Source organism: Suricata suricatta, chromosome 6, assembly GCF_006229205.1.
Source record: "Suricata suricatta isolate VVHF042 chromosome 6, meerkat_22Aug2017_6uvM2_HiC, whole genome shotgun sequence".
Classification (NCBI taxonomy): domain Eukaryota; kingdom Metazoa; phylum Chordata; class Mammalia; order Carnivora; family Herpestidae; genus Suricata; species Suricata suricatta.
Genome location: NC_043705.1, coordinates 112,347,133 through 112,368,425, shown reverse-complemented (window position 1 = coordinate 112,368,425; position 21,293 = coordinate 112,347,133). Strand labels below are relative to the sequence as shown.

Here is a 21,293-nt window from a genome sequence, read left to right as displayed (position 1 = left end):
CTATGCCCATACTTTTCTGTATTACCTGTATTCCTTTTCAAACAAATATTTATTATTTGGGTAAGGCAAAGAAAACAATAAAACCCATTTCCGCTCGGGGAGAACAAAGGACCTTCTTCCAATACCTTACACAAAGTTCAGTAAACATTTTTGAGTCACCAAAAACTTTGGTGATAATAGGGTATTTATACGACACCCTAGACCAGGATCATTCTTGGATAAAAATAGCTATAAAATTCTGACTCTGGGATCAGCTCTCTGCCAAAATTTGCTTCCTTTATTCTGGGTCATGTGTAAGCTATTTTAAATACAAGGCAGTGGAGACGACTGGGTATCAGCCTAGGAAGTCAGAGGCGCATGTTGTGGGATTCACTCATCACCGGTGTGGCCTGCGACCTTGGGCAAGTTGCTTAATTGCTGGGTGCCTAGGCGTCTTCACTGTCAGGATGGTAAATAGTGTGGTGGCGCCTCCCAGCGCGCGCTCCGTAGGGAGGCTGTCAGGGTTCATGCATCAGATCTTTTAAACCTCGCCGAATAACTATGACATTATACCGTCCTGTTTTCTAGAATGTCCTGCCCTATAGATAGATCTAAATTGCCACAGACAGATTGCCTTTTGTTCTATGAAAAGGTTAATTGGGTAAATTCCAGGAAGTACTTTCAAAAGAAGGGGCTCTTTTTATGTCAATTTTGTCCAGTTTTCTCCGGTGAAGCTCGACACCTAAGTCAGGACCCTAGGATTGGAGCATGACCAGGAGCTATGATAGGAGGTTTGCTTCGGTGTTAGTTAAAAGTTAAAAACAGTCATCTTCAGAGAGAAATGGCACCCGACACTTGTGAAAGGTGGCAAGATAGGTTTTATTTGAGGACTGGAGTGGGAAAGAGTGACTTGCAGCGTGAGCCAAGGTCACCTCCGAGCAGGAAAAAGGTGACAGAGTTTACAAGTAAGAACAGGAAGAGAACAAGAGGGGTTTACTGAGTAGTGCAAGTAGGAGGCTGTGGGGAACAGGAAAATGACAGAAGGGAGATACTCTGACTCAATTGTCAGAAGGTTGGCAGTGTAGGTTGGGACAAGATACCTTTTGTGGTTGGGCAGAGACTCAGCAGGGTACCTGGGATCACCTTTCAGGACATGGCCTAGTACCAGGAAGCCAGGCTAAAGCTTAATGAAGCCTCTGTGTAACAAAACGTTTGGGCAAGTCCATTGTGCCCCATGGAAGTTCAGAGTTCACCTCACGTTGTGGGGGGACCAACTAGGGCAAATTGTAGCCACAGGCTTCTGGGGTAGCTAGATGAGGTATACCTGTTCAACCTCATTTTCCTTTTGCGAAACGGAAAAAGGAAAAGGGAAAAAGGAATTTTTAAGAGAGGTCACGAAGTATAACGACTTTTTTTCAGGCACCGTATCTGGAAATCAAGAAGCAGATGGATAAACAAGACCCCCTTGCTCACCCCTTGCTGCAATGGTATACAATTTTAGTTTTCTTCTTAATGAAAACAGCCTCACTTTCTCCTGCCTGCTTTAATTAAGTGGGGGGGTGGCAGGGGGAAGGCCTATTTTTACAAGACCTGCAATGCTGCAGTTCTATAAGCCTATGAGGCCTGGTGATTTCATAATCAGAGTCCGTAATGCTTCTCACTTTAATTAAAACTTGTATATCACAAGGGGAAGAAAATGCTGTCCTACACATTACACAGATATACAGTGTATTTGATGGCAGTTTGTCATTTTACAAAATGTGATTAGCTGGATTGTATGGTGAGGCTGATTTGGTTCATTTAGTTTTCTAGTTAATTGAGGACCGAGTGACAATACGGTTTCAAACACTTACTGAAAATCTTTCTAAAATGCATGTCTTGTACGCTTTACTCCCTTAACAAGGACGGTAAGGATTTGATGAAGTCTGTTTGCCTGCTGCAGTTGACGCCCTGTTCAGAGTGAGCGTGGTGAGGGTGTGGCCGTAGTCCAGCAAGGCTCCCAGGGGGCCGACCGGAACCAGAGAGTGGGGTCAAGCGCCTCAAAACGCTTTGCCCTCCGGTTTCTTACGTGCAAGACGAAAACAATAGTATCTGCTCCCCATATGTACAAGTCTCTTGGAAATCCCTGAAAACGTAAAGACTGGAATTCATCACGATTCTCACACAGTAATACAAATGTAAAGACTGTAAGAGATTGAGCTGCATGAGATTTATTCGATGCTACAACCAGAAAGTTCTTAAAAAAATGTAACGATGAGCAAAGGGGAAAGAATGATTCTAATTCCTTAACTTTCATTTAGAATCCTACAATGAACACTTAATAAGACCTTAAAAATTAGATTGGGAAGTCTTCCTTCTTTGTATTTTTTTTAAATCTTATTATTAAGATTCTGATGGATTGAGTAAAATTACACAGTTTTCATTTTAACTTTTTAAATTCTCACATTAAGTCGTATTCAAAATGAAGGTAAAAATCTCAAATATTGACTCTTTTTTAACTGCTGTAGTCTGATGATTAACTTTTCATTATTTGTGATTATTTCCTTCAGTTTGGTAGTCAGTCTTCTTTCGAGGAGAAGAAAATCTACCAGAATGTTTTAGAGTCTTTCCTAGTATTATTTTCTGTACTGAAAAGCATAAAATCATTAGTTCTTTCAGATACCTGAATTTTTTTTCAACCTCAGTGTCTAAGTATAGTGGGTAACAACTTGTGTATAAACCACGGTATATATCTGCACAAAGATCCTCAAATATTTAAAGAAAGAAAGATCTCATAAAAACTCATTCTTACTTAGACACTATAGGAAAGAGTCAAAAAAGCAAACATAGGAATCAGGTTCCAATCTTTGTATTTACATGATCATCATGTGAAAATATGTTTAGAAATGTTGATTTTGCTGATATCTGATGAGGTAATAATTAAAGACCACACTCTTAGGTTTTAAGGAACTATTTCTGCATTCTCAGATTTATGTTTATTGTTACATGAGCTCTTTCAGTTGTTTCAGGAACAAAGCAAAGTGATGTGGTTAAGTACAGTGATTGCACAATTTAGTGAACGTCACAGCAAACATTAGTTCTCATCACTTGCCAGCTAAGGAAAAAAACTTTAAATATATTTGGCATGTATTTGTGACTGATGGATTATTTTAATTAATTTCAGGGTTATTTCAAGTAATAGGTCACATATTGTGAAACTGCCAGTTAACAGGGTAAGTTGGTTTTTCACATATACGTGCAGAAATGGGAACAGTCCTGACTAGTTGGGAGAAGGGACCCTGTGACGTGTAGGCAGATGCTCCAGGGAATGGGAGTAATCTCAGATTAGGCTTCACTCTTCACCTTGAAATTACCAAACGTGCACCACAAAATCAAATTCAAATTCAGACTGCTGCCCTGAACTTTTAAGTGAGTAAAATGGTCAATTTGAAATCATTTAGTTATTCCACAAGTGATAGGAGGAGTCTGGAGATGGACCAGTAAAAGGTAATGTGCGTTTTATCATTGTCAGTTTCTTGTTGGCAAGAAAGATATTGCCTTATTGTCTTAATATGCTTACAAAATAAATGAAAAGCTAATGGACTGATTTCAGTTCTGATCTTTACCTAAGAAGAGCAGTACCTAGAATTTCAGCTTTTCTGTCTATGAATCTCTAAGCTGCAAGATTCCTTTTATATTGTATTCCTATGTAAATAAATTCCTAAGTGAAAGGGCAGCAATTAGAAAATTTTGCCAAGCAACTAATTCAAAAGATTCTGTTTTAATTTCTTTCTATGAACAAAGGGGAAACTATATGTTAATGTAGGCAATTTCCAGATTTATAAGCATATGCAAATAAAGCATGACGATGGTAATTTTTGCAGTTTTAAAATCTTGAACTAACTTTTCTTTTCTGCTTAGCCAACTCAGATATTTCCCCAGTCGAATAGCTAGTGGATACTTAGGGAATTCAGTAATAAAAGTCTTAAAAAGAAACATAATTAGGAAGGCCGATCTGCTTGGACATGATTACACAATGTATTCCAAAGCTAAATATAAATGACTTTGGATTGTCTGTCTCCTATTCCTTTTCCAATTAGCCTAAAGAATTACCCTTCCTATCTGTCAGTCCACATGATTTATCATTTATGCAGGGTTTTTTTTTTAGTGAATAGTCCTGTTAATGTAAATTCATGTGGCTTGAATCTAGATATTTCTTAAACCAGTAAAATTTGAAATTGTCATCAGTCTGAATGTATGTTAATTTTGACATGTTTTCATTTGTCACTGTTTTAAATGGCAGCAACTGAAATTTATGCATACTCCACATCAATTCCTTCTTCTCAGCAGTCCACCAGCCAAAGAATCTAATTTTAGAGCTGCTAAAAAGCACTTTGGAAGCACCTTTGCATTTCAGTGAGTATGTCTTAACGTTGATGGGAATATACCTTCCCCTCCATCTTCCAGAAATGTGTGGGGAGATAAACATTCTCTTTTAGTAGTTGGCTGTTAGAACTGAATAGTCCACTGCCTGATACTTGACTTTCTGAAGGTACATGGTTTATTATATTGTGACTACTTTAGAAGATCATTAATGTTTGGTTTTACTTTGTCCTTCCCCTCCTCTGTGCTTTAGTGGTTCACACATTGAAAATTGGCACTCTATCCTGAGGAATGGTCTCGTTGTTGCTTCTAATACTAGACTGCAGGTAAATTTTCTGGATGCTTTACCAAGACCATATATACTTTTGTCTCAGAGCTCAGTAAGGATTCCTGATGTTTTGTTTTTCGTGAAAAGGGGGAAGCAAGTGGGCTTAAAAACATTACACAGGATTTTTAAAAGGCGTAAGTAATTTCACAAAATAACTGAAGCAGAGTTGACCTATACACCATATAGGGATGAAAAGAAAAAGAAATTGAATTCCCTATGAGAAAACAGTAAGACCACTTTGAACTTCAGTAGAAGAAAAATTATCATGCAGAAAGTAAAAGTGTACAAGCAGTCTGTCTACCAATTCAACACAGGTTTCTTGCGCACGCCTCAGCGTGACCACTTTAAGAGAAGAAAAGGTAGGGCTATGAATAAGCAGAGGGGAGACTGGATACCAGAGAGCCATCTGCTGCCTGTTTCGCAGAGTCTCTGGGGCAGCACTGAGAGTTAGCGGGACATGGTGAGTGTAATGCTCATCTTTATTTACTCCCTGCATCTCCAACACCCTTCCTCACTCTCATTCAGCTGATGTTCATCTATGATGGAACGAGGTCAGGAAATGAGACGCTCAATCCCATCACCTGTACCACATCTCCCAGTGATGACAGCTGAGAGGATACAGTTAAATGTCAATGTCCATAAACACGCACTTACTGGATTAGCATTCAGTTCATTCTAAGTAGGGTACAGGGGTTCTGGAAGACAGGCATAATGAGAGAGAATTTTAATTGTTCTGAGTAGCTTCTTAGAGCAGTGGAAGCGTTTCAAGTAATGAAACTGTAACCTGCAAGGTTAGAGGAGATAAGAATTTTCATTATACAGTGAACATCTCAATAGGCTACTTTGTTGCTATACTAGTGTGGGAGTCCTAATCAAAACTCTTGTCGTGTATAATAATGCAGCCTGGTTGGTTTTCAGTATTTTGAAGCTAAATATTTGGGAGTAAAAACCATACTTTATAATACGTAACTGTCTTTGTCATAGGTCAGGTGGAAAACTTATCAAGGATTTTTTCGTCTGGCCATCACTTTTTATATATCAACTAACTGAATTTTGAGGACAAGGATATTAGCAGTCCTATTTTCAAATTAGCACTTTAGGAAAGGGTTTTGTCCTTTTTCTAAGAGTATATGCTGTAATATGACACTGATGTTTTCTTATGTAATGTATTAACCTTTGAAACCATTGAGTGCCCACTTTTTTCCCCCTTCTTCCCCTTTCAGCTCCACGGTGCAATGTATGGAAGTGGAATCTATCTTAGTCCAATGTCAAGCATATCTTTTGGTTACTCAGGTAAGCTTGTGTTTCATTTTTAATTTTTAAATTTTTTTAAGTTTATTTCTTTATTTTGAGAGAGAGAGAGTGCATGAGTGGTGGGCAGGAAAGGGGCAGAGAGAGTGGGAAAGAGAGAGTCCCCAGGCAGAGCCTGACACAGGGCTCAATCTTACCAACCTTGAGATCATGACCTGACCTGAAATTAAGAGTCAGATACTTAACCAAATGAGCCATCCAGGCACCCCTTAAAACCATTTTAAGACTTTTTAAAATATATTGATTTTATGCAAGAGAACTTCCTATCCCTATTTTCAATACAAATTTAAAAAAAAAAAAACAAACCTGGATTTTCTACTTCCTAACACTGTCAGGACTTCTACCTGACTTTTCACCCCAGGTCACAGGAGCTGGTCTTTCAGGAGCCCACTGTGATCATTGGTGACCTGACGCACCGAAATCTTAGGCAAAGTGTCGAGGGATTGTACTTGAGGGGCATCGTGCAGCTTTGTTCCTGATTTATTCTTTTCCTGGTGTCCTCAGGGATGAACAAGAAGCAGAAGGTGACAGCCAAAGACGAGCCGGCCTCAAGCAGTAAAAGCAGCAGCACATCACAGGTGTCCTAGCAACTCGAGTGGCTGATGTGATGACTGAGCACTGGCCTCATTAGCCAGCAGGACCTCAATAAGCGTGCTGGCTTTTCAAGTCTGCAAGATCATTTTAAGTGGCCATTGCGCACAAAGGAACAAAACTTACTCTAAGATATAATCATCAGAATGCCTTTATTCAGTAAACATTCAGCAAGTATTTATTAAGCTCCTCCTATAATGTTTTAGAGACTGCTAAGCATTGGGCTACAGTGATGATAAAAAATAGACACAAAACAATAGAGAATTCCTTTGGGAGCTTACATTCTGTTGAGTGGCTGTGAATGAGTTACATGTATATATTTAGATAGAATGCAGGGTGATGGAGAAACACGGAGCGAAATCAGGGGACGAGGATGTTTAATACCATGAGATGGAAGATGGGACCAGTATGACTGTTCCCTGGGGTGGCCCGAAAAGGGTGCCCTGTCTGAGGTTATTGTGCGGAGACCTGTAGTCAGTGAACACGAGCCCTGTGGGAGGAAGAACATTCCAGGCAGAGTAAAGAGCAAGCACAGATCCCTTGTTGTTTCAGAAGAAACAACCATTCTGGACCAATTAAAAATCTACTTAATGAATAATGTGACTTTAAATTGAAAAAAAAAGTATGGCTCACTTAATATCTAAAAACAAAAACAAAACTACAGATTTTCTACATGAGGTTTTTCTGAAACCTCTCCAGCTTAAGCTAATGATGCTGTAAAAATGGGTTGGTTTTAGGTTAGTTAGATGACCTAGAATAACCGATTTTAATGTTTAAAAAGACCATGCAACTTTAATTTTGTTTCCCTTGAAATGAAGATGCCAGGCTTCCAGTAAAAATAAATTTGAGTTCTAATTCTATGATGTGAGGCCGTTAAACTTTAATTTAGCTTTTTTAGTTCACTCGAGAGTGATTTGATAATGATTATGTACAGAAATTAAATGATATAACAAATATAGCCTGACATTAAGAAAGAATTCAGGGATTAATTACTGCTAGGCTAGATGTCTAGATAGGCCCTCCCCTCCCCCGTTTTTTAATCTGGAGCTGTCTTCATGGCTATTATTTTTTAATGATGATGAGTTCTCTTCTCACTTGAGCAACTGCCCCATTTTCAGTCTAATTTTTAAATTCTTTTGGACCTTAGTCACAGAGGAAAGGACAGCAAGCCCAGTTCCTGCAAAGCCGTAACCTAAAATGCATCGCCTTATGTGAAGGTAAGTCGAAAGTTCGACAAACTTCATCGCACTGATCTCTGTGTTATCTGTATTTAGGGATTTGAGTATATTTACAGAATTTTCATAATGCATTAGTGACAGCCTTATTCCTCGTGACCTTCTCTAAGGGCACAGATGGAAAACAGACACAATAGAGAGTGTCAAGGTGAAAAACAAAGCCGCATTGGCAAGAGTTCAAACAGTGCTATATTTTATCCTTGGCAGACATCTCAAAATGGTAATTATATTTTCTTGATCAAGTATTACTAATCTCCTCCGTTAATATGCCACCTTCCTCTTTAAGTTGGCTTTTGAATGTATAATACCATGAATAATCGGAAAGATGAGCCAAACACCAAGAAGAGAACCCAATAGGGTTTCCTATTTCTACACTGAAATACTCATTTCTTTTGAACTTGGGATAGAACAATTGATAGGGGATTTAGAAAATAAGACATTTTTCTTTGTTCTTGCTGTAAAATCTGACCTTGACTAAAAAAGCGTTTTTCTCTTTGTGTTGAGAGTTTCAGTAGCCACTCTTAACTGCATTTTAAGTTTTCAACCCTTGATAGTTATATGAGAGACTAAGTTACTTTCCACATAGTTCCCAAGTCAGGACTATTTGCTTTTGATAATACACAAGTGATCACCTTCCTGTTGTTATGCTGATAGTGTTTAAAACAAAATTGTTACATGACATTTCATCATTTTTACTTACATTTTTGATAGCTAGTAAGGTTAAACATTTTTCATATGTTAGTCTGTGTATATACTTTTCACTTTTAGTTTCTAAGAGCAGGGATATAGTAACTTAGAATAAGACAGTTCCTTAATTTTATCTTCCACTTACAGTGATCACCTCACCTGACCTGCACAAACATGGAGAGATATGGGTCGTCCCAAATACTGATCATGTCTGCACACGATTCTTTTTTGTGTAAGTGTAACGGTTCACATTTGTGTCTTACTGTCTTCTCCGTGAGTGGAATAGTAGTGACATCCATTTTTTTTGGTCATTTTAGCTGCCAATATGTAACAGACAGGTAATTTCTCATTATCTTAATGCTTGTTTTATTTTAATGAGCTATAAAAAACAGAGTGATATTTATATGCTCTTAACATAGAAGAACTGAAGAAAAACATTCTATCTCATTAACCATCTATGTGTGCATGTATATACACATGTGCATGTATATTCACACAGGTAGATATAACATAGATACACACACATACACATGTATTTTTATTTATGGATTTAAAAGATATTATAACTGGAAATGAAGAAAACAATAATGAGAAGGTCCTGTCCCTATAAAAAGTTGATGCAGGACATACTGAGGTGGAGTTTTTGACACAACTGTATCAAAAGAGCTGCATGAAAATATAATAGCATTATTTTTCATGCCTAAATTAATGAGTCCAATAAACATCTCTGATTTTCACCCATTTTTGCTTGTCTCCCAACCCCTTCCCGTGCCTGTTTCTTCCTCAGTCATGGTCTTATCACAGGAAGGACCTTGGGGAAGAATTGAATGTATCTGTTTTTTACTTTTATGTAGTCTTCTAAAGAGAAGGTGGAAAAATGCACTGGATTGTTTTATAAGTCATGTCAAAATGACTGCATCAAGATTACTTCACTGTATAATGTATCTGTAACATGTTATGCCTATGGCATTTGATCTCTTACCTTATTGACAGTTGACAATGAAAATCTTATGAACTGCCTGATTTTCTTATGGATAGTATGAAAACCGACTTTCTTATGACACTGATTTATATATTATTTATATTTATATATCTTCTGTATTTTTGATACATGTTAGTACATAAATTACATATTGTGAGACATAGACATATCTTGAGACTTCTTTCTTAATGGCAAAGCAGCCGTAAGTATTGTAGGAAAAGCCCGCTGTGGTTAGACAGTTGGAGTCCAGGCTCACCAGTTAGGTGGTGTTGACTGTGTTGTATAAGCTTCCTAAGCCTCATCAGCAAGTATGATAGTGTGTCGTCAGTAGATACGGTCGCACAATATATCTACCTTATGAGGCAGAATCCCAACAGGAAACCCATAGCCCATGAAAAATACTGTAATTTCTTTTTTTCCTTTTTATAAAAAAAATTTATTTATTTTTGAGAGACAGAGCATGAGCAGGGGAGGAGCAGAGAGAGAGGGAGACACAGAATCTGAAGCAGGCTCCAGGCTCTGAGCTGTCAGCACAGAGCCCCACACGGGGCTGGTACTCATGAACCCTGATATCATGACCTGAGCCGAAGTCAGCAGCTTAACCAACTGAGCCACCCAGGCGCCCCCAAATACCATAATTTCTATCATCCAGAAGTACTCAAAAATGTGTGGTTTATAGGGGAATCATGGTCTAGTGTAGTAACCTGGATCTAGTAACATGACAGCTGTTACTACACATTTTTAGGGCCAAACGGACAAGAATAAGAAACAGTTATCAGAACCTGGTAGAAGAACCCTTTCCAGTTCAGCAGCTTTGAAAGGAGTTGTCTGTGTAAGTCTACACACAGCCTGAGATGCCCTTATGGGCCTGGAACCAAGGAAAACCTGGACATGGCCCTCCTGTCAGTGTCCTGCTGGGACTCAAACCCTACCAGAAAGTAGAGTCCATAAAATTGGTCTCCTGGGTCAGAATGCAAGGTAGAGAAGGATGCCATGTGGGTCTGGAGGTTCCTAGAGAAGCTATCCACCTGCTAGTCTAGGGTTATTATGAGCACAAAGCTGGGACAATGCAGGTCTCTATTGAAAGGCACTCATTAAATATTCCCCCCCCTTCTTTTTTTTTTTGAGAGAGAGTGTGTGTGCCTGTCAGCAAGGGAGGGGCACAGAGCGAGGGAGAGAGAATCCCAAGCAGGCTCCACACTCAGTCTCAGGGTTCAATCTCATAACCCAATCAAGCGTGGGACGCTTAACCTACTGAGCCACCTTCCCGGGTGCTTCTCCCCTCTTCTTTCTTACCATCATGACTGTGATCTACTGGTAGGAGACTGGCTTTCCAAAAGACACATCCAGTCAAAAAGTTGTTTCATTGAGTGACCTTATGATTTAGAAAATAACTCCAAAGTCCTCGCCTTAGCCTGATCTTAGTTAACTTATTCCTTTCAGTGTCTTGCCAAAATTCAGATTTGTTGAGCCAAATAAACAACTGTAGATATTTAAGTATGCATTCTAGCATTATTTCTTTGAAATTCTACATAGATTATATGTAAAATAAATCTGTAGGAAGATATGTGCTTGGTGTATTATGTGTGTGTGTGGAGAGAAGGGTTTCTGTATTTATTAGAAGAAAAATTTGAGGAAAGACCACCTGATGAAAAGAGAATAGAATTCTTCTAGTACATTTAGATACTTTACAAATAGTATAACAAAAAAATTCTGTTAAGATAATGATTTTTATTTCTTTATAAATACAAATGTGATTTCATCCTTTTTCTCTGCACCCTCAGGAGAGAAGGGACTAATTAAGGAAAATTGATAAGATTCAAACACATCCAAAGGAGAATCCATTCACTAATTAATGTACATTCTAATTACAACCATCAGCTTCTTTATAAAGGACATAATTGCAGAATTCTGTGAGTGATGTGCCTCCCCAGTGAGTGGTAACATCTAAGAAAAGATACATTGATGAGGAAGTGAGTTATTACTAATATATTGTTATCAAACAGAAAATCTTATTTTATTATTATCTTATTCTGATTTTTTATTAACATTATCTGATTCTGTATTTAGAACTCTGTCCTGATAGCAGGATATAAATTAATGTGGGGTTTCTTTTTTAACTATTGTTAAGTGAAACTACTAAAATATTAAAATAATTTCCATGCTAATCTGATTTCTAGAATGGAGATAATAAAACACTCATTTAATACCCTATTCCTACTTCTTTCCAACAAGTAAACAACAGCACAGGATGAAAGGAGAATTGGGGAGATATTTTAGGAAACAGACTACTATATCAAAAACATTTGAAAGTAAAATTTAAAGAAAGATATCACTTAGAAGAAAAAGATTAAGTTTGAAAAATTTTGTTGGATAATTTCACAGTGAATGAACTTAATCAGATTTTAAAGCTTTAGGCAAGATGTAATAATTCAGATATTTTGAACAGATTCTAGCCAATTTTAAGTGTCTAGGGATTCTTGATAAAGTTCAATTTCACGATTGGGCTTGAGACACAGGTGCACAAAGACATTAAGGCCAATATCTAGAAATAAGGCAGCGTTTTTTAAAAGGGGCTAGCTAAAAACTGGGCTAGCCAAAGGAGGAGATGCAAAAACTAAATGGATATATTGTACTCTAGTCATTTACAACAAAGATGTTTACTTCACAGTGAATGGGAAATTTTAGAGCAAGAGAAGGAAGAATTTCTATTGGTATTTTCCATTGATAGGATTACTAAATAATAAGATCGAGGAGAAGGTAGATGATAATCTGGCAAGTTAACAGGTGTGTCTAGTGTCATAGGCTCCCCCAAGCTAACAACTTCCCCCCCACCCCAACCCCACCATAGGGACAGCTGTTAGAGCTAAGAGTATATGTCTTTTCCCTCAACTCTCTGGGACCCAGGACAGGTTAAGAACCACTAGTTTTGTATACCCTGCTTATTTGATGTTACAACCTACCTGTTTAACGCTTTAGTGTTTCTTTGATTTAGATAAAGCAGGCAAATCTGCAAGTGAATTGTTTTTATATTTTGTCTGTTAGATAAAGTTAAGGTATATACACTCCATCCTATTTTTTTAAGACATCAGAAACTTAAGAACAGGAAGGACCAAATCAGGCAAGTCTGCAGAGAAGTGATTGGGTATTTTCAGGTTCCTGGGTCAAGCAGATCTCGGGGCTAAATAAATTTCAGGAATTCTTATCCAAAATCTATCTCCTGAGGTCTAGCACAAATATCACCTCTTCCATGCAGCTCCCAGTCAAAATTAATCTTTCTTCCTGGTGTCCTCACACCTCACACTGCAGAACTTCCATCTAAAATTCTGTGTTTTCATTGTATCTGACTTTTCCATGAGGCTGTCAACTTACAAAGGGCAGATTTCTGCTCTTGCTTTTCTTTTTTCCTTAAGATTTACTTTATAGTTTATTTCGGAGAGAGAGAGAGAGAGAGAGAGTGCATGCATGCACAAGCAAGGGAGGGGCAGAGAGAGAGAGAGGGCGAGGTTGAAATTCCCAAGCAGGCTCCCACGTGGAGCTCCAACCTTGAGACCATGACCTCAGCCAAAATCAAGACTTACAAGCTTAACGGACTGAGCCCCCAGGCATCCTGCTCTTGCTTTTCTTTTACTCTCCTACATGCCCTGCAGCAGCACGCCTCCCCCGCCCCGCTTCCCTCCTGTGGTACCCAATGCACAGATGCTTGTCAGTACATTTTTAATGAATGAACAAAGATAAAGCTGTAAAGGATAATGTTTTGGATTATGTATTGTTTTTATTTTTGGTCAAAGTTTGAAATATATCTAAAGAGGAAGATACAAGAAAAATGTGTAAAATAACTGTATAATAGCCGTTAAATGGAAAGAAAGAGAACTTTCACCATGATTTTGCAAACAAAACAAAACAAAAGCAGGGTTTGAATGAGAATGTAGTGAGGAGACAGACAACTTATTTACAAGGGTAGCAGACAAACCACGGGGTCACGGCTCCGTGAAGCCGCATGGCGTAGCTGTGTGACATCAGGCTGACAAGATCGGGACTTTGCTGTGTCCCCAGCCTGTAATAAATCCAATCTCTCTGTCTGCACCCCAGATCCCTTCACAAGATTTAAACTGCCACAGCACTCTGCTGCTTCAGACTCTTCCGGAGCTGCTTGCTTCTTGTAAGATGAAACCCCGTGTCCTTTACAAAGGGAACCGCGCAAGTCCCCAGCCCTGTGTTCTTCCTTGAGCGCCGTCCACCGCCTGGGAAGGTCGAGGGGCTCTAGTCCCCACCTCACGGCTCCCAGGGCTCACGGCCCACAACTTCTCTCCTCCAGATGCCATGTTTCACCATCTGAACGCTATGCTGCAATTCCCAGACCTTCATACTTTTCCTCTTTCCTTTCTCCCTTGAGCTTGGATTCACTCCCCTCAAAGTAATTTATCTAATTCCTACTCATCTTTTAAATTTCATCGTATGCCTTCTGTTCTCCCCAGAACTTTCCTAGACTCCTCTGTGCTGCTCCTTCGGGGTTACTGTGTGATGCTGTGGGCACTTTTTGTCATGGGGTTACTGTTCCTTACTCATGGTCTCCTCCAGTATTCTGTGTACTTCTTGAGGTCGTGGACTGTACGGCGAATTTTCTTTGTGTGCCCAGCAGGGCTTAGCAGAAAAGTAGGAATGGATGAAATGCCTACATTTAACTGCTCGCTAGGTAGTTCCCCTCAAAAAGTCTTATCGTACCTTAAAATCAGTATGTACAAAGTCGACCCCATTATTGCTAAATCCCCTAATCAAGCTCTCACTTTCTCAATCTTTGCAGTCATTTTAACTCAAAGAGACTTGAAGTCTGAACTCTTCTTAATTTCCTTTTCCTTGTGCACCAAAGTCCTCGGCTCCCAGTGTATCTTTACAGTTTTCTCTTTTCGATACCTTTGTTTCCATGGATATATCATTCTCTGCCCCAGAGTTCACCAAAAGATGACTAGTTATTCTCCATGCTTCTCATTACCCCTAATCTATCTTGTACAATGCCACATTTATTAAACATTAACATTATTACACTAGTGATACCTGTTCATTGTATAGAAACTGAAATCAAAGGCAAGCAAAAAGAAGAAAATCACCCATAATATCCCCACTTGGAGTTAAAAACAGTTAATTTTTGGTGTGTAGTCTCCATTTCTCTGCATATAAAATTTTAAAATCATACTATTTGTATCACATTAATATTCCTAAAGTAGCGTTCTGATTATACCTTGTTCATACAGACTGGTAGTTTTTAACAAACAAAAACATGGTATTCTGCAACATAGAGGCCATTTACTTCCTTTCAATTATCCATACAAACTACTGATTAAATAAAATTATTATCCAAGGTATTTCTTGACAGCAGCTTGGAATTATTTTTCCCACTACTGTGCCTTTGCTCCATCCATCCAAATGATGGGCCTCGTCACCAGCTCGGCCTTCGCTGGTCTTCCAAGCCTTAACTACAGCGTCTTTTCCATGGAGTCTTTCCTGACATCCCAGTCAGACATGATTTCTGTCTTTACTCTAAATTTTACGTGCTTTTCCTTTTCTTTTAATTTTTTTATGTTTATTTGTTTTTGAGAGAGAAAGAGAGATACAGAATGTGAATGGGGAGGGGGCAGAGAGAGGGAGACACAGAATACGAAACAAGCTCCAGGGTCTGAGCTGTCAGCACAGAGCCCGACACAGGGCTCAAACCCACAAACTATGAGATCATGACCTCAGCTGAAGTTGGACACTTAACCAACTGAGCCACCCAGATGCTCTTCTTTTCTTTAATGTTTGTTTATTTTTGAGAGAGACAGAGTAGGAGCAAGGGAAGGACAAAGAGAGAGGGAGACACAGAATCTGAAGCAGGCTCCAGGCTCTGAGCTGTCATCACAGAGCCCAACTCGGGGCTTAATTCATGAACTGCAAGATTATGACCGGAGCCAAAGTCGGACGCTTAATTGACTGAGCCACCGAAGCACCCTTTTACTCGTTCTTGCTTATCATAAAACTTGCTGTCCTTGCTGCCTGTCTTACAGTTATTTGCATAACTTTATGATCTCCCCTGGTAAAATGCAGATTCTGTTCACAAGAAACACTTAACACATAGTGAATGAAAGCAGTCACAAAAGATTGCATGTCCCAACGTAATAAAGAAATTGTACATGAGCTATGAAATAGACAAGGCTGTTACAGTATCAGATAACTTCAGGAACTTTGGAGAAGCACTGAATATCATTCAATTCACAGTGAATTTCTCCTCTTTACTGCTAATGGAAACAGTGCTATCATTTCTGGGTTCCAGATTCAGGGAGCCCAAAAACAAATCTACGTGTGCCATTCTTTAAAGCTGTCACAAGCTGTTACATCAATTTGAGAATAGAACTTGTCAATACATTCAGAAGTTTTTATCCATGAAATTTCATAATATACCCAGAGTGTTCCAGACAGCTAATTCCATCTGTTGTCTTATTTTCTTTCTCATAGCTTTTTAGGCAGATTGGTTTATTTTTTTATTAAAATTTTAGTAATCTTTTTATACTCCTGGGAACGTAAGTAATTTTAGTCTCCTTTAAGATGGTTTCATTTTTCCTTCTTCAGAAACCCTGGTCAAGTATATCATTTCCCTAGGGTATTATTCTACTCCATTTTTTTCATTTTTATTTTTTTAAATTTTTTAAGTTTATGTCTTAATTTTTGAGAGAGAGAGAGAGAGAGAGAGAGAAAACGAGTGGAGGAGGGTCAGAGAGAGAGAGAAAGAGAGAATCCCAAGCAGGCTCCGCACTGTCAGCACAGAGCCTGATGTGGGGCTCAAACTCACGAACTGTGAGATCACGACCCGAGCTGAAACCTAGAGTCGGACACTTAACTGACTGAGCCACCCAGGCGCCCCTCCATTTCTTTTTCTAAATTTGTTGCTTTCTGGACATAAATGAACTTTACTGTTAAATTAACAACTGAGTGTTTGTAATAATAAATAGTTGCAAAGTATTCTGTATGCCATATAGTAGTAGGTGCCCAAGTGCCACTAGCATTACATGTATGTGAATTCTGCCAGTTAACCGACTCAGATGGTAGTTTGTCTTTCTTTTCTTACTACATTTGCCTCACAGTTTCAGACACCTGGTTGCTGGTGACCAGTTTTATCCTTCCAACCCACAACCGTTGTGCTTGCTTGTGGGATTCACAGACAGTGGGAGAACATGATTCTTTCCTAATACTTTCCATCTCAATCCCTCACTCTTGCTCTCCCCTCACCCTGTGCTCCTTCTGTCTTAAATTATTATCGTTTATTTAAAGAATGGGAACCTCATCTCCTTTCCAGCAACTAAAGATACTTTAAAGTGTCGATGAACACATGGTGTCTGGGGACAGCAAGCTCTTCCATTTGATGGACACAGGGTGTTGGGGGAGTGGGACGTGCCTGGAGAGGAAGTTTAGGTTTGAGTCATGCAGGCCCTGGATTGCCATGACAGTGTCATTGGGTTTTGTCCTGCAAGTAAAGTGGAGGCCGTTTGCATCACTGGAGCAGAGCAGAAAACAGTCTTAGGGGGAGGGTTGTTGGGGATAAGTGAGGAGGCAGAGAGATCGGCTGTAATGTTATTACAGCCATCTAGGTCAGTGTTTCTCACTACAAAAGAAAATGAGTTTGACATTGTGACTTGGGGAAATAAACAGTGCGTCCTTTGTGTGGTGCATTCAGTATTCTGTATCCTATTCAATTATAATTTCATTGAAAAATGCTAGCCTGGACAATCTAAGTTAATTTTGGAACCTGCTAATTGTATATAACCTGAAACTCGAAAATCCCTTATTTAGATGAATGGTATTGCAGGCCTAAATGAAGGTAATGGCATCAAATGGAAAGAAGATGCAACTGGGAATAATTAAGAAAACAGAAGCAAGATAAGTTGGTGATTTACTGGAATCAGGCTCATGGAAGAGCTAAGAAGGACTGAAGTTATCTTGTTGAGAGAGTGGGTAGATGATAGTACTCCAAATTGAGATTTTGGTAGGGTAAAAAAAGCGCTTTTGGGGTAGAAAAGTTCAGTTCAGTTTTGAATACATTCGATTTGTGTTATCTGTGGGAAAATTATAGTTAGGGAAAGATGTAAAAGGATTAGAGATAGAGTTTAGGAGTCAGCATGTGGGTGATAATTAAAGCAGTGGGAGAGATTAAAATAATTGAGATTTTGCATATCATGAGAAGAGAAAACACTGAGAGTGAATTGTGGATAAAACCAGCATTGAAATGGGAGGCTAGGGAAGAGGATGCAGAGAAGGAAATTGAGGATTAATAATCAAAGGGCAAACGAAGAATTGAAGAGATCCTATTGCTTCAAGAAAAAGAGCAGTCAACTGTCTCACATACTGCAGACGTAGCAGGTATTCTGAATTCCTCACCTAGGACGCCATGGGCAACCATTGTCAGGACGTTCAGTAGAGTGGTAGGTCAGAAGAGTGATTGCACTGGGTTGAAGATATGAGAAGTTAGAATGTCAATCTCAAAGCTCAGCATTAAGTTGAAAGGAATAGAGATGGTAGTATGGAGTCTGGGTATCAGGTGGCCAACAATACCTTATTCAACTTTGTGTCCAATGTACAGAGGACACAGCAGGTGTATAGACCCTACTACAGAAACCGTAGAGCCAGAATAACCATAAATGCGTCTTAGGAAAATGAGAAGAGCTACACGTGGATTGTATATGTAATGAGCACAGTGGTTTTCTTTGTGTCTCTGCACTCTCCTTTTGGCAGCATCTTTGCTTCCCAAAATCCAGATCCTTGAGGAACTAGCTGGATGGGCTTGGTAAACACTATTATCTCCCTTAGAACGAGCCTGCAAGCCAGGCTGCCTCTCCATCCTTGGCTCAGTATTGTGGAAGGCTTAATTTACCCTTAGTCCTGTGGGTAGCCAGGATTTACATAAAACCCAGTATAATGTATTTTACTTGCCCAGTAAAATATATCTCTCACATAGTTTGCCACAACACACCAAATTTGATTTGGACAGTGCTTCAAGCATTTCACTTGAACATTTTCCACTTGGTTAACAGAACACTTACAGTTTGATCTCCTGAGAAAATAATTATAACTGGGCTGCATACCACATATCCCTTTCTTTTCTTTATGGTGATGTTTCACTACGAATGTCGTGTGTGTGTGTGTGTGTGTGTGTGTGTGTGTGTGTGCATACTTATATGGAAAGAATTAAACAAGTTGATAGGTAACCTTGGGTCAGTTTTTAGAAGTGTAAATTTGATATAAATGCAGTTATCACTAGGTGTTTAAGCAGTGGATTATGTAAGGACCTGAGTTCTCATTGCTGTATGCCATCCATTTCATTTTCCTGTATTGTGCTATTTCAGGAGAATTTTTAGGTGGTAGGAAAAAGACAGTGGTGCACATAAATCTTTCAGACTGCTTACAGCCCTGGTTATCTATTTTGAAGTAATTACCACTTCCCTAAAGCATCTGTCTTGAAGTCATTTTTATGAAGTAAAATTAATTCATCACCTGTTCTACTTCTGTTATCATGGAAATTTAAAAATTCATTCTTGGAAAATTCTTATTGCCCAAGTAAGTTTAGTTGAGGAAAAGAAGAATCATCTAAAACGCAATTATTTCTTCTTAAAGGACTTGGTAATTGCTGTCCTTTCAGGTTCTATTTTCACTTCTATAGCTTAGTTACACACTTAGCGCATTTGCGTTCTGATGTGAAGTACCAGCATATTAGTAAGAATGGCTTGTATAGTCAGACTACGTAGAGCAGCCAGAGATAAGAGAGGAAATTCGGCACTGGTCACAACAGAGAGATGATTAGCAGGCAGGCATGGGGAATGAACAACGGCAGAAAGTGAAGTAATTTCTAAGAGTGTCACAGATCGGAAAATAAATAAATGATTGACGTTGGAGTGAGGCTGGGAAGTGCAGAAGCTAAGGAACGTGAAGCAGAAGCTGGTGTGTCCTCCACGGTAGGCTTCATGTAACAGCCACTGTGGGAAAGTGCTTGCAAGATCTGAAGCACAAGCGATGCTTTATGTGGGGGTGAACAGGTTGAAATTAAGAAGGGAAAGAGGGGACAGATCAGGACATGAGTCAGGGCAATCATGTGTTGAGTAATGCAGACACATTATTAAATCCGGTGGAGAAATAACTCCTTCACTATTGATTCCCTTCAGCAATACTAATACCAAGTAGCATTTCTAAGGTGGTTGAAATGCTTTTTGAATGTTTTGTCTTTTTAAATGTCTTGTGTTTCTTTTTTGTGTTTTAGATATGAGGATGGCCAAGTTGGAGATGCAAATATTAACACACAAGAAGGAGGCATTCACAAAGAGATCCTTCGAGTAATTGGTAATCAAACTGCTACTGGGTAAAGGAACATCATTTAATTAACATGATTTGAAAGCCTTCCTCGGGTTCAAAGCTGGATTTTGAACTGAAGAAGATGATAAAATAATTTATTGTTATTATAAACAAAAGTAATCCTTTGAATACTGATTTTTTCTTAGTATTTCTAAGTATCTCATTAAATATACCTAAAATGGTATAAACTTTATCAATTGTAGGGTTATGGAATCTAGTAATAAAATTACAACAGCACTTAAACTGAAGTTTGGGTTGCTCACACAATAAACAGATTGAAAAAACAGTTTTGTGCTGATATTTTTATATTAAACTCTTTAATTGGAAATTTGGTATTATATACCATCATTTTAGGTTACTAGAATAGAACCGAGAACATTTTATAATGACATCTAAATCGATACAATACTTTGCAATAAGTATGTTTGCACATTCCAATGTGCTATTTAATTAATGGTATGAACATTCAAATGTTTGGGGAGGGGATGTTTCCTATTCTCCTGTTGCTTTTTTCTTAAACAAAAACAATTAGGTCATAGATGCAATGCTTTGCCCGAGGGTATGTAATGTCCATATCTATAAATTCAAGCATCAAAATGTGTGATTGTGCATATATGTGCGTGTGGACACATATATGTGTATTGCCAGCAGAGAAGGCATGGCTCCGTGCTTCCATTCCCATTTAATGAAGAGAAAATAATATTAAGTAAGCAGAAAATCTGGACATTAACCAAGATATGAGTCAAACTTATCACCATTCATTCACTGAAAATATTTACTATTTTTCTATTTGTTTAAATAGTTTTTCCTTCAGTTAAAATTCAACTCTTTTATAATGTTCTCTAACAATTATAATTTGGGGACCACAGATCCCCCAGGTGGAATAAATCTATATTCAAATGATTATATGTTTAAAAGAAGGGCCTCAGAATTTAAACAAACAGTATATATTTTTTATTTACTATAATGGAACATTTTTAAAATTTATTTATACCACACCAGCTTTTTAATATTTTTTCATCCAATACCTCTGCTTATTTTTTTTCGTATTGAGAAAGAAGACAAACTTTGAAGTTTCTTTTATATTAAAAGAATACAAATAGGTTTATAGGGAATAATAACACCAGCTCTCAGCATTTTCCTTTCAAGAGTCATGTGCTCATCAAAATCATTTCTATTTCTTTGGGTCCTAACGTTACTCTGATTCATTATAAGTTTTAATTGATAGTGTTGATTTTCCTACGTGATACCTTTGGAATATTTGCCATTCATGAGAGCAGTTTAATTAGCAAGTCTGCCACTCTATTCAAACCCTGAATCAAGGCTCATATCTGATTCTAATTTATTTAGAAAGAAAAATAAATAAAAATGTATAGTCATTTGCAAGTATAATTCTATAACTTCTGTGTTTATTTCCTTTGGCATAAAAGGTGATCAGAAAGGTCAT

General features: G+C 38.4%; 1 protein-coding gene across 1 annotated transcript in view; it reads left to right on the top strand.

The window, feature by feature from the left end:
- The window catches only part of PARP8 (poly(ADP-ribose) polymerase family member 8), a 94,433-nt gene extending 74,301 nt beyond the window's left edge, over nt 1-20,132 (top strand). The window contains exons 17-25 of the mRNA XM_029940914.1: nt 1,399-1,466; nt 3,143-3,191; nt 4,262-4,374; nt 4,595-4,667; nt 5,893-5,962; nt 6,485-6,558; nt 7,719-7,788; nt 8,641-8,725; nt 19,755-20,132. Coding sequence (XP_029796774.1) covers nt 1,399-1,466; nt 3,143-3,191; nt 4,262-4,374; nt 4,595-4,667; nt 5,893-5,962; nt 6,485-6,558; nt 7,719-7,788; nt 8,641-8,725; nt 19,755-19,857 — 705 coding nt within the window. The 3' untranslated portion in view covers nt 19,858-20,132. The remainder of the gene's footprint in view (nt 1-1,398; nt 1,467-3,142; nt 3,192-4,261; nt 4,375-4,594; nt 4,668-5,892; nt 5,963-6,484; nt 6,559-7,718; nt 7,789-8,640; nt 8,726-19,754) is intronic.
- The last annotated feature ends 1,161 nt before the right edge of the window (nt 20,133-21,293 follow it).